General features: G+C 38.5%; 1 protein-coding gene across 1 annotated transcript in view; it reads left to right on the top strand.

The window, feature by feature from the left end:
• Positions 1-12,506, top strand: part of megf8 (multiple EGF-like-domains 8) — a 30,423-nt gene extending 17,917 nt beyond the window's left edge. Inside the window, exons 9-12 of the mRNA XM_039773598.1 lie at positions 6,684-6,854; positions 7,032-7,162; positions 7,419-7,548; positions 9,610-12,506. Of these exons, the coding sequence (XP_039629532.1) occupies positions 6,684-6,854; positions 7,032-7,162; positions 7,419-7,548; positions 9,610-10,872 (1,695 nt within the window). The 3' untranslated portion in view covers positions 10,873-12,506. The remainder of the gene's footprint in view (positions 1-6,683; positions 6,855-7,031; positions 7,163-7,418; positions 7,549-9,609) is intronic.
• Positions 12,507-13,753: the final 1,247 nt, after the last annotated feature.

Here is a 13,753-nt window from a genome sequence, read left to right as displayed (position 1 = left end):
TATAGAAAGATATAAAGAAAAGCGAGAAGGCAAGGGAAAAGGCAAATGAGAAGCTGCAACAGGAGCTGTGACAGGTGCTGGGTAAATTTGAAGAGCACATTCAGGAAACCTTGTTTAAACTGAGCACACTTGCTGATCAACTGGAGGATGTCAAGGAGACATTCACGACTCGGATTAAAACAGCCGAAAATCTAGCTGCCAGTGCTGAAGAAAAAGCTACAACTGTCAACTCCGAATGCAAAAAACTCGGAGACAGACTTGCTGCTTTGGAAGATGAAAGCAGAAGGAATAATATTAGAATTGAAGGTCTGCCTGAGAATCGAGAAAGTCCAAACCCAGTGAAATTCGCAGCTGAACTATTTTCTAAAATAATTGGAGAGGACTTTAAAGCAGGTTCTGAGATAGCAGCGGCTTATCGCGTATGCGGATCAAATACCGTTAGACCTAGATCTTTTATTATTCACTTTGAGAGATTATTATTTAAGCTAGAGGTGATGGCACTCCTCAGACACAAGCAAGAGATTTTATATGAAAATAACCACATTTGTATGTTCCCGGATTTCTCTCCAGCAACAGCTACTAAACGCGCAGCCTTCTACAGCATTAAACAGTGGCTACGGCAAGCCCATATCAAATACAGCCTCTTGTATCCTGCCAAACTGAAAGTGGAATTGTACGGTCAATTCTATGTCTTCGCCAGCAAGGAAGATACAGAAAAGGAATTAAAAAAGCTGATCCCGGGACTATACTGAAACACAATAATGAGTCATAGCCTGTCATGATATGGCAAGGATAAATAACCTTCTGTCTGATCTATTTGTTAAGATATGGGTTTTTATCATTATATATCCTCATTATTACTTGGACGCTATCTGTTTATGTTTTAATTACAGTTATAGACGTTTGTGCTTAATTCTTTTTTTTTTTCTTTTTTTTTTTATCTTATTTATTTATTTTTTCTCTACTCTAAACAAGACTGTTTAACATCATACCCTTGGTTTATTGTTATTGCTATTATTGCATTAAGACATACTATGCTTATTCTGGACTTCTTTCTAACACCATTCCCTGGGTTTATTATCCAGGTTTATTATCTTAATATATTAACATTGCTGAAGATTATATATATTTTAAGTTCTTAGTTTGTTAATGATTATATTTTAGGCATATAGTATTTAGACTATATAGGTAATAGATATCTCTATTTTTTAATCCTAAAATGCCGCTGCATGGGAGCTTGTTTTGCTTTGGACGTGCTCTGTCTCTGGGTATATCAGAGGACCGAGACTGTGTGAAGTGGGGTCTAACCTCACATGGGTTAAGAGGGGGAGAGAAAGAGAACAGGCTATATCTATACCTAATCTATCCTTTTAATCTTTATAATTATAACTACCAACGTAACAATAGGCTGCATGGCAATAACTCTTGGGGAAATAGGAAATTAAGGTTAAAGCTGTCTCACTTCCAGTTAAGACTATAAAATGACATATAAAAATTCTCCATGATGGGACAGTTAACTTCGTGAGCTGGAGTGTTAAAGGCCTGAATCACGAATTAAAGAGAAAGAAAGTACTCTTCACCTCACAGGTTTAAACGCTAAAATAGTATTTTTACAGGAGACCCACTTACTAAGCAAGGATCAGTTCCGGCTGCAAAAGGACTGGACTGGCCAAATGTTCCATTCTAGCTTTACAAAGAAAACTGGAGGGGTGGGAATTCTCATACATAGAACAGTTTCATTTGTAGCATCAGATGTAGTATTGATTCCTGAAGGGAAATATGTGATGGTCATGGGAGACTTATCTAACTGTAAAATGATTTTGATAAATGCTTATGCACCTAATGTTGATGATAAGGAATTTATACAAAATTTATTTGCATCCATTCCCAATCTGAACACTCATAAAATTATAATGGCTGGGGACTTTAATTGTGTTTTAAATCCACTCTTAGATAGGACTTCTATCACAGGGGGCGACATCTAACACTGCAAAGATAATTACAAAGTTTATAACTGATCACAACTTATCAGACCCTGGAGGTTTTTAAACCCAAACTCAAGAACATATTCTTTCTACTCACCAGTACATCATTGCTACTCAAGAATTGATTATTTCTTTATAGATAATAATTTCTTGCCTATGATTAAATCTTGCAAATACAATGCTATTGTTATTTCTGACCATGCACCTCTGATCTTGGAGCTAAAGTTACTATGCCCCACACACTCACCTCGCAGATGGCGTCTCAACCCGCTTCTATTAGCAGATGAGAATTGTACAGAATTTATATCCAAACAAATCAGTTTCTTCCTAGAGACAAATACATCCTCAGAGATTTCTGCAGGAATACTCTGGGAAACTCTTAAGGCCTTCTTAAGAGGACAGATTATCTCATATCTTTCCCACAGAAATAAATTAGAAACCAAGAAAGTAGCAGAGCTAAAAAGCGAAATTACTAGAATAGATGAAGAACATGCCAGGCTTCCAAGCAAGGCTCTACATAGGAAAAGGCAGGCTCTGCATTCAGAACTAAACCTCTTGACAACTAAAGAAACTGAACAACTAATTTATAAATCCAGACATCATTACTATGAACATGGAGAGAAAGCTAATAAGCTTTTAGCTCAACAAATTCACAAGCAAGAAGTCCGCAACGCAATCCCAGTATTCACCAACACTACCGGAGACAAAATCGACCACAAAAATATAATGCACAAATTTAGAGACTACTATAAATCCTTATATTCTACTGAGTTTAAAGAAGACAATACACAATCTAATGCATTTCTGGATACATTACAGATACCACAAATAGACACTTTTAGTACGGAGGAACTCGATAAACCTCTTGCGTTATCAGAATTACTAGATGCTATAAAGTCACTTCAAGGCGGGAAAGCAGCAGGCCCTGATGGCTACCCTGCAGAATTTTATAAGAAATTCTCGCTCAGCTAGCTCCCTCCTATTAGCAACATTTACAGAAGCCAGAGACAATCAAACTCTTCCTCAAACTTTTAAGCCAAGCATTAATCACGTTTTCCAAAACCAAATAAGGACTTATTACAATGTGCATCATACAGACCAATTTCACTTTTGAATAATGACATTAAAATACTCTCAAAAATCATAGCTAGAAGGATGGAGAAAGTGCTCCCTTCGGTAGTATCACAAGATAAAACTGGATTCAAATCTTCAACGACTGTTCAATGTAGTATACTCAACAACTATGTCAAACACCCCAGAAATAATATTATCATTGGATGCAGAAAAAGCATTTGACATGATTAAATGGAAATACCTTTTACTACACTGGAGAAATTTGGTTTTGGTCCGAACATTTGTGCATGGATCAAACTACTGTATACCAATCCAGAAACTTCAGTTTGTAACAACATTTGTTCAGACTACTTTAAACTAGAATGTGGTGCCAGACAAGGATGCCCTTTGTCACCGCTACTGTTTGCAATCGCCATTGAACCACTGGCAATACACTGTCAAAATGCAGATCAGATAAAGGGGATTATCAGAGAAGGACTGTAACAGAAAATTTCTCTATATGCAGATGATATGGTACTGTATATATCAGACCCACAAAATTCTGTGCCTGCAGTCTTAACAGCACTCACAGAATTTCAAAAGATCTCTGGTCTCAGAATTAATCTGAATAAAAGTGTACTCTTTCCAGTGAATTCTCAAGCATATAATATTAGATTAGACACCCTACCTTTTATCATTGCAGAACAGTTTAAATACCTAGGGGTAAACATCACAAGTAAACATAAAGCTCTTTATCAACAAAATTTGCCGTCTTTTTTCCGCCTGCATGGAAAAAATTAAGCAAGACTTGCATAGATGATCAACCCTTCATCTCACTCTAGTGTGACAGATAGGGGGCGCTATCGCTCCCTTGAACCCTTGTCCAATACGCCAGATAAAAATCCAAAAGTAGGCTTTATTCAATTTGCACAGTGCACAATGCACCCTCCACTCCACAATCCTCATTAAATCACAATGCAAATCACTAATGAACAATCCACCACTCCCAGACGCATTGCCACCCTTCCACCCAGCTCAGCTCAACGTCTGGGAATTTCCCATAGTCCTTTATAGTCCCTGACCCGGAAGTGTTTCCAATCCTTCATTCCATGATTCCTTATCACTTCCGGGTCAGATAAAAAGTCATTTTTTTCATCCCGGAAGTACGTCACTTCTGCTGTCACTTTGCCTATGATGCACTTCCGGGTTATAGGGCACATATTACTCTCTGGGCCTCCCTGCAGCGTCCTCTGTTGGCCCCTGGGGTATCCAGCAAGTTTGTAAGGAAAAACTCCATAGTCCATGATTTCCTGCTGGTATCCGGGGCACCTCCATGCTGCAGGGAGAGCTCCATTTGGCGGCCTGGGGGTATTGGCCGTGATGGCAAACCGGTCATAGACCACACTAGCTGGAAGAATTAACACTGTTAAGATGAATATTCTTCCTAAGCTCCTTTTTTATTTCAAAACATCCCAATATACATCAATAAATCATTCTTTAAGCAATTAGATTCAACAATAACCTCATTTATTTGGAACTCAAAACATCCACGTATCCAAAGAGATACCCTACAAAGACAAAAGGCAGAAGGTGGCATGGCTCTATCTAACTTCCAGTTTTATTACTGGGCAGCAAACATACAAGCTATAAAAACCTGGACACAAATAGAAGAACATACACAGGCTTGGTCCGCAATAGAAGTAAAATCCTGCAGTACTTCTTTGTATTCCTTGCTCTGCGCTCCAATAAATGCAAGTTATCTGCAATATGCTGATAACCCAATTGTGTTTCACTCACTCAGAATATGGAACCAATGTAGAAAGCATTTTAAGATGAAGAAGCTTTTATCTGTGGCACCTCTGCAAGAGAACCACCTCTTTCAACCTTCCCAAACATACGTAGTTTTTAATATCTGGAAAAAATTTGGGATTAACTTGCTTAGAGATCTTTATATAGACAACGTCTTTGCATCCTATGAACAATTACATTCCAAATTTAACATTCCAGCTACACATTTCTTTCACTATCTTCAAATTAGGAACTTTGTAAAATAGAACCTTCCCGATTTTCCTCATCTTGCACCCCCATCCATGCTGGAAAACATATTGCTCAACTTCAAGGACTCCGACACCATCTCTGCAATATATGAAATTATTTTACAGTCCCTCCCTTTCAAAGATCCAAGAGGACACTGGGAAAAAGATCTCTCAATTAATATATCAGAAAAGGAGTGGAAAATAGTAATGCAGAGAATTCACTCAAGCTCCATATGCGCAAAGCATACAATTATTCAACTCAAAATTATATATCGAGCACATCTGTCTCGTCTAAAACTCTCCAAAATGTTTCTAGGGCATGATCCAACCTGCGAACGTTGCAGCCAAGTCCCAGCCTCACTGGGTCACATGTTTTAAGCCTGCACCAAATTAACATCATTCTGGACCAAAGTTTTTAATTACCTTTCAGACAGTCTTGGTCTCACAATCCCTGCTAACCCATTAACAGCTGTGTTTGGGGTTCTTCCAGATGGGTTTATAGTGGAGAAGGACAAACAAACTGTGATTGCATTCACTAAACTTTTGGCATGCAGACTTATTTTACTAAACTGGAAGAATCGAAAATCTCCTCTTTTAAGTCCGTGAGAAACCGATGTTTTATACTATTTGAAATTGGAAAAAATCAAATACTCAGAGGATCTGTACAGATCTAATCAGTAATATTTTAGAATAAGATCTTAAAGCACAGATGAAGCAATTATTTCTGTATTTCTTTTTCTTCTCCATTCATCTCTATTGGCTTATCAAACTTATCAATTTAGGTATGTTTACAAGCCTTAAATTTTACTCTGTTTGCCTTGCTCTCTCTCTCAGGGGTGGGGGTTGACTTGTTCTTAATCCTACTTTTGTAAAAATTGATTGATTTGTATGGAATGATTGCAATAAAATTAATAAAATTTCAAAATAAATGAATAAATACAGTTTGATAAGCATGAACTTAACCAGACAAGGACAGTTCACGACAATCTAGCAAAAATGTTGTGGTCAAAAGTGTGAAAAGCTGAGCTTGCATCTAAAAGTACAACAGTTGTCCGAAAAAAATAGAAGACATCAAAAAGGTTTGGGGCAACCACCCGTATATTATGCCCTGGCTACAGGATGGGTTTGTTTAAGATACGTTGTTTTCATGTTCAAGTCTAAAACAGAACTGAAGACATGTGGCAAAGATGGCGGCTTTTAAAGGTCTGGACCGGAAGTGATATCACCGGGATAGGTAGTGACATCATCACAGGCAGCGGAACCAGAAGTGACGTCATCACGGGCGTTGGAACCATGTGGAATTTCCCGTGAATGATCTGCAGAGGATTGTGAGAAAAAGTCTGCGCACCTCGCCACCCCCTGGTCAGGCATGGAATAGTCATTATTCTGACCCTTTAGCTGTCTCCCATGTGCACGTGTGTGACAGTGGGTATCACACTCGCTTTTACAAAACAATTTACAGCTGAATCAGTGACATGGTTGGGCGAAAGTCAGGCTGGCATTTTTTTTTTATTTTGTAAAATGAACACAGGGAATTGATAAAAAGTAACGTTAGTGATATTATTTGATATTAGCTAATTATACTCTTTTACTTACCTTGTCTTTTTAGGGTGACCATTGTGAAAAATGTCGCCCACTCTTTGTTGGCTCAGCAGTAAATGGTGGTAATTGTCGACCATGTCGAGAATTCTGCAGGGGGAACAGTGATATCTGTATAACAAGAGATGAATATGAACAAGCAAGCCATGATCCAATCAAGTACCTCCTTGACCCTGCTCTGGTAAGGCATTTTGCTTAGACTTTCTTCATTAAACTGAATACTGATCTATGTGATGTAATATACAAACTTTGTGTTTCACTAATGTTTTTTCAAAGTGCTCGTCTATAAAATACCCATTTTAGATTCATAATGTGACATTTTAAACTAAAAATTTATTTCTTGTTTCTCTCTATAAAGATACCCAGCTGGGTTCATGAGGGCCCAACAGAGGAAAATGCTATCTGTGTGAGCTGTCAGAACAACAGTTTTGGGGAGAAGTGCGAGAGTTGCCTTTCAGGGTACTTTCTGCTAGACGGAAAGTGTACCAAGTAAGTGGAAAAATAAATCTGCCTACTGTTTTATTTTGGCAGAGCCACACTGGTGGTTCTTTTGATACCTGATGTAAATTACATTTTTGACCCTTTGAATTAATTGCTATAATTTGTTTTCAGTGCAAAATGAATACACCTTCTGGATTTATCCAAATTTGGAATTATGCTTGTTTATCTAGGAGACTACAAGTGGTGTGGGTATATAAGATGATATATGTGAAATTTGTGTTGAATTTTCTGTGCTTCTGAGCAGATGCCACTGCAATGGACACGCTGATGACTGCAACCAAATAGACGGCACTGGATGTCCCTGCCAGAATAACACAGAGACTGCATCCTGTCTAAACACACAGAATGATAAGAAGGAATGTTACAAACAACAGGTGAGTGGAGGGCATATATTTGAGTTCTCTCTGGATTTTCTTTTTACAGAGCAGATAGATAGATTGAGAGTATATATATATATATATATATATATATATATATATGTATGTATGTATGTATGTATGTTGTGTGTGTGTGTATATATATCGGGGTGCCCAATGTGTCGATCACGGCTGCTGCAAAACTCCAGCTGTGATCTTAGCCTTCCAATTTATATCGACTAAAGAAGGGATTTAAAAAAAAAAATGTTTGGGGAGGGTATGGGCTGGATGTGGAATTGGAATTTTTCCTCAAAATCTCACAATCGAAGTGTGTTTGTCTGATTTGTCAATCTATCATTGCTATTCCAAAGAAGGAAAATGTGGAAAAGCACTTTTGAACTGTTCATAAAAACTCCGAAACTGATGTCCTTCCAAAAAGCGATCTGAGAAAAAGAAAGGAGAGGGGAATAAAATCGCAGTTAATCGGACAGCCGTCATTTTTCACTCGCCTGAATTCAAAAGCTCCTTGACTGCATTATTCTGCTGTACTTATTTATGCGAGTCAGCCTTTTCCCACATGACGATTATTAATTCCAAAAATAGAGGTGTGACCATAAATGCATTGAATTGTTATTGTGCCATAAAGGTTATTCAGTTATGCAAAGTACGACAACATACATTTTATGTATAAAGTATACTCTGTGTGTGTGTGTGTGTGTGTATATATATATATATATATATTGTGAACGATAGGGCTCTCGCTCCTTGAACCCCTATCACGACTCAGACACCAGGTAAAAGTCAAATGTTGACTTTATTTTGTAAGCCACAGTGCACAAAGCACACTCTCCACCACAATACTCATTAACAAACAATAAACCACAATAATACAATCCTCCAGCTCCCAGACGCGTTGCCACCCTTCCACCCAGCTCAGCTCGCCGTCTGGGAGCTCCCACAGTCCTTTTATATCTCCTGACCCGGAAGTGTTTCTGCCCAATAGTCCACAAGTCCTTATTCCTTCCGGTTCAGGGTAAATAGTCCTTTTCTTCAACCCGGAAGTCCGTCGCTCTTCCTGTGACAAACCTCCGGGTCACAGGGCACGAAGAAGCCCTCGGTCCTCCCTGCAGCTCCCTCCTGTGGCCCCCACGGCATCCAGCAGGGCTTTGCATAAAAACTCCAATGTCCATGATTCCCTGCTGGTCTTCTGGGGACCTCCACGCTGCAAGGAGGGCTCCACCTGGCGGCTTGGGGGTATTGGCCGGGATAAATGGCCGGCCATCCTTCACAATATATATAATTTTTAATGTAGGTAGATCATTATGACCTGGTCATTATAGAAGTAGCTCCCCTTGTGTGTGTGTGTGTGTGTGTGTGTGTGTATATATATATATATATATATATATACACACAGATATAGATATATATATAGATATAGATATATACAGATATATATATAGATATATATATATATATATATATATATATATATATATATATATATATATAGATATATATATATATATATATATAGATATATATATATATATATATATATATATATATATACAGATATAGATATAGATATAGACATAAATATATATAGATAGATATAGATGTGTGTGTGTATATGTATACAAGGGGGACACTTTGTGACAAACGGCACAACTTTGCGATGATATGGGATATGACATCTAGACCTGTCCAATGATAGCTGACACCTTGGCGCACTAAAGTTTCCAGGGTTGTGCATCATCAAATGTTTTGCTTATGTACTATAAAATGAGTTTTTGGAGAGAAATCTCTAAAGTACTTTTTTTTGTTTAGTTGACATTGGTGTAAGCAAAGGTTTTTAATCATATAAATATTTTCTTTTAAAAATTTGAAGTGTTGTACTCGCTACTCTTCAGCCATGTGCAGCTCCATTGTTACATAAGCAGGGTAACATCCATTTATTTTTTGGCTATGTAATTTAGATCCAATAGTGGCAAAAAGCCTTAGGGCATATGGGGTTAAAAACAAAGATACTGTGTTACAGGTTTTAACTTTGCTGTTATTATTTCCATTGTCTCTTACCAGTGTGCAAAATGCAAGGACTCTTTCAATGGTACTCCAGTGAATGGACGCCAGTGTTACCGCCAGTTCAACGTGGAACAAGAGTTTTGCTTCGACCCGACTTCTCAGTCTAACTGCTTCCATGAGCCAAACATCAAAAACCTGTCCGCAGGCCGCACGGTTTTCTTTGCTGCTCAGCCCAAATTCACTAATGTAGACATCCGGGTCACTATCGATGTTACCTTTGGTGCTGTGGAAGTCTACGTGTCCAACTCTCCTGATACCTTCATAGTGGATGTGGATCGTAACACAGGTGTCCATAGCGTTCGCATCGCCCAGCAGCAGACTGGTGAAGATGGACGTGATATTCCATCACCAATAAAGGGAATAAATGACAGTCTTCAGCAGGCATCTCTGCAGGCTGCAGTCAGTAGCCGAAATGACCGAATAAGAGAGGAACGAGCAACTGGACTGATCACATACATCACTGTTAGCTACCAACAGACCATCCTCATAGTACGTGGGGTGAAGGACAGGGTAGTCATTACTTATCCTCATGAAGTGCACTCCTTAAAGTCCAGCCGTTTCTATATTGCTCTGTTAGGCATAGGAAATGGCAATGTGAGCGAATCCCAGGGACTACTTTTCTTGCGTCAAGACCAGGCCCATATTGACCTGTTTGTATTTTTTTCTGTTTTCTTTTCATGTTTTTTCCTGTTCCTTTCAGTTTGTGTACTTTTATGGAAAGTTAAACAGTTCCTGGATTTCAGAAGAGAGCAGCGACGGCACATCCAAGAAATGACCAAAATGGCCTCCAGGCCATTTGCTAAACTGACAGTATATTTTGAACCCGATGACCAGCAGCTTGTGTACCTTCCTGCCCGCACACACCATGGTCCTCTCAAAGGTGGGGGAGGGGGTCCACGAATAAAGCCTTATCCTAAACATGATCCACCCTTGCACCATCACCACCACCACCACCATCACCACCATTATCATCAGTTTTGTCGCTCTGACCCCTTCCTATCCCAGCTTATGGGATTTTCCTATTCCAGCTTCAAAGTGGGACCCATAACTCTTGAACCTACAGATGATGGAATGGCTGGAGTTGCAACAGTTCTTTTCCAACTGCCAGGTGGCATTTTGGCCCCAAATCGTGCCTGCCTAGGATCTGCCCTTGTTACCCTCCGGCATAATCTCCAGGAGTACTGTGGAGCAAGTCATGGATCCACTCACTCTCGTAAAGGCATCATGAGCCATGAGAATCTCACCACCATGTCCATGTAAAAGATTCAAGACCTCTTGCCATGAACATTTCAGAAAGGGACAGTTGTTTGGTTCCTTTTTTAAACTCTAAAATAAAAAAGTCTTTTTATTATTTTTTTCTGAATAACTGACAACTCAAGGAAGTGGCCAAGTCAGACTGTGTAGAAGCATCTCCTGATGTACTGAGCCATTGCTGAAGCACAGGAGTTCAGCAGTTGGCACAAACTATTATGTAAAAGGAGTGTAAGGAAATAACATCATTTGTGTGAAAGAGTAATTTTGAGTATTACAACACTAAGATAAAACTCATAATTGTTTTATGAAATACTTCTTTTTATAGTTTAGCCAGCCTCTCCATTGGCATTTGCCACCACACTACTCTTACTGGTCATTAGTAGCTGGCTGACCAGTGAGAAATTGTAAATAAGTGTTTATTGACAGCGAGGCCTGCTGATTATTATTTTTTTTTATTATTATTGTCATCTTTTTTATTGTTTAAATGTAAAGAGCAAGGTCTTAAGGTCTTATGTTTATTGTACAAAAAGCATTTGGCCCCTAGTAGTGGTGGTGATGAATGGTGTCATACATTACAAAAGACAGAAAACTTCAGCATCACGCTACGTCTGCCCAGCGGGGCTCTTACTAAATTATTTCCTAAGCTGAATTCTTTCAGGGCACACAATAATTGCAGAGGTGGGCCAGAAGAAAATGCAATGCAACGCCAGTGCTTACAAGACACATGCAAGCCCTTCAGCCGCCTAATAAATCAAGTTCTTTGTAGGTCAGTGGAGGAATTCAGCCCCATCACTACAGAAAACCGATGTTAAGAAATGTTGAGAAACATCAGTGTTCAACTACTTGTCCGTTGTTGGACAACAGAAGTGAGTATTTGAAGGTAAAAATTGTATATTTTGCACTACTTAAGAAGTGTGCTGATACACGTTTAAATTTTTTTGAACTGTTTACAGCCACCAACTGTTTATTTTGGAAAATAACTAATATGTTTAAATGTCTAAATAATGACTGTTGAAATGTATTACATTGACTGTACTCTACGCATGTGTTTATTTAACAGGAGCTATTTCCAAGCTTAAAAATGGAAATTGATTGTTGACATAAATAACACAAGTTTGTCTGTCAAAGGGCAAAATGTTACATCATTTGCCAATTTAGAATTTTAAAAGACTGTTCACTCCCATAGTAGAGGCAGCTCGCCAAACAGACAGGGAAGTCTTGGATTTTGCTCATATTACTTTTTCTATGTTTTTACGAGCACGAGCCAGTGGCGGAGTGGGACTTATGTCGTAGGCTATTTATTTGTAATGATGACAGGTGACAGAATGGTGCACCATTCTTTTTTTTTTTGGTTGGAAATAACTTCTGACTTTATTTGCAGCATCATCTTGAGTTGAGGTCCGCTTTTACAATGCAATGTTGTCTGACGTTTTTTTTTTATTATTTTTTTTTTTTAACCTCCCGCATTTTGTCTTAGTATTGCTGATGTTGAATCTTTCCTGTTCTGTGTTGTCTTGTACACTGTAAAAAGAGTTTCTTGGATGCAGTTTGCACCATAAACAGGAGTTTGAGGCATCCCACTTCAGTGGTCATTTGTTCAGACTTTAGACAAAACAAATAAAGGGATGTATATAACAGCATTGAAGTATCTTGCTTTGTTCGTAGTACAAAAGTACAGAAATAAAAGTTGCTTTTGGAGTAGCAAGTAATCTGTCTTTACTAGTTAAAAGTTTTAGAGCACCCACATTGCTCTAGCATTTATTGAAATATAGACAGTTCCAGTGTTAAGCAGGCAAGAGGTTTTAAAAAAATGTTTAGGTTACTAAAAATTGAAAAATCAAGTTGTACAAAAAAGCTTTTTTCAGTGGAAAAGTAAAGGGTTAGCAAGATTTTCTGCAGCAGTGAAAGTTAATGAAGCCTTGAATGTTAATGCAGGGAATCCCAACGGGTGTCCCAACTTTTATTGATTACATACAAACCTGCTACCTCTATAATGTTGGGAAAAACTTGTGACACCTCCCGAAGCATCAGCTGAACAACTATATAATGCAATCCTAATTGTGAGAAAAAGGCAGTTAACAGATGGAGACCGACCACTATAACCCTTAAACGTTAGGTCTTTTCATTGAAGATCTGCAAAGAAACCCATGTTGTTGGTGAACAGTTTCATAGACCTTGAAGAAGAATTTGGAAACTGGAAGAAACTTTGACACAAACAGGCCAACCAGTCCGTGCCCCATCCCTACAAGTTGAGCACAAGAGCAGAATACAGCATGCTAAAAGAAGTCCCTAAAAAAACAAAAACAGAATTTCATCATAAGACCCACAGGTAACTCAAGTGCAGGAGACCACTATTAGAAAGGGGACACACAAATTTAAATCTACACAAGATGTGTGCCAGGTGGAAAACTTTGATGTCCAGCAAGAACGTCAAGGCATCAAGTTAGAGTGTATCCAGAAAATATTCACAGTGCATTACTTTTTCCACATTTTGTTATGTTACTGCCTTATTCCAAAATGGATTAAATTCATTTTTTTTTTTCCATTTTAAGTTTTTCCATTAACACCAAGGCACAGACCTGGGGCCTTGTGTATAAACGGTGCATACGTACAGAAATGTTGCGTTCAAACGTTTCCACGTTCCAATCGCGATGTATAAAACCTAAACTTGGCGTAAAGCCACGCACTTTTCCACGGTACCTCATACCCTGTCGTACGCAAGTTCTCCGCTCTGTTTTGCAGACTGGCAGCATCAAAGCAGTGCTGCTGTATCTATGTGGTTTATCTTTCTTTTTCAGATTCACATTACTGACGCGGCTTTATAAATACACTGAAATTAACCGCATATTGTTTATTAGCTTAATGCATCTGATTGTAATTAACCAGT

The sequence above is a fragment of the Polypterus senegalus genome, chromosome 12 (assembly GCF_016835505.1).
Source record: "Polypterus senegalus isolate Bchr_013 chromosome 12, ASM1683550v1, whole genome shotgun sequence".
Classification (NCBI taxonomy): domain Eukaryota; kingdom Metazoa; phylum Chordata; class Cladistia; order Polypteriformes; family Polypteridae; genus Polypterus; species Polypterus senegalus.
This window is presented reverse-complemented; position numbering and strand designations above follow the sequence as displayed.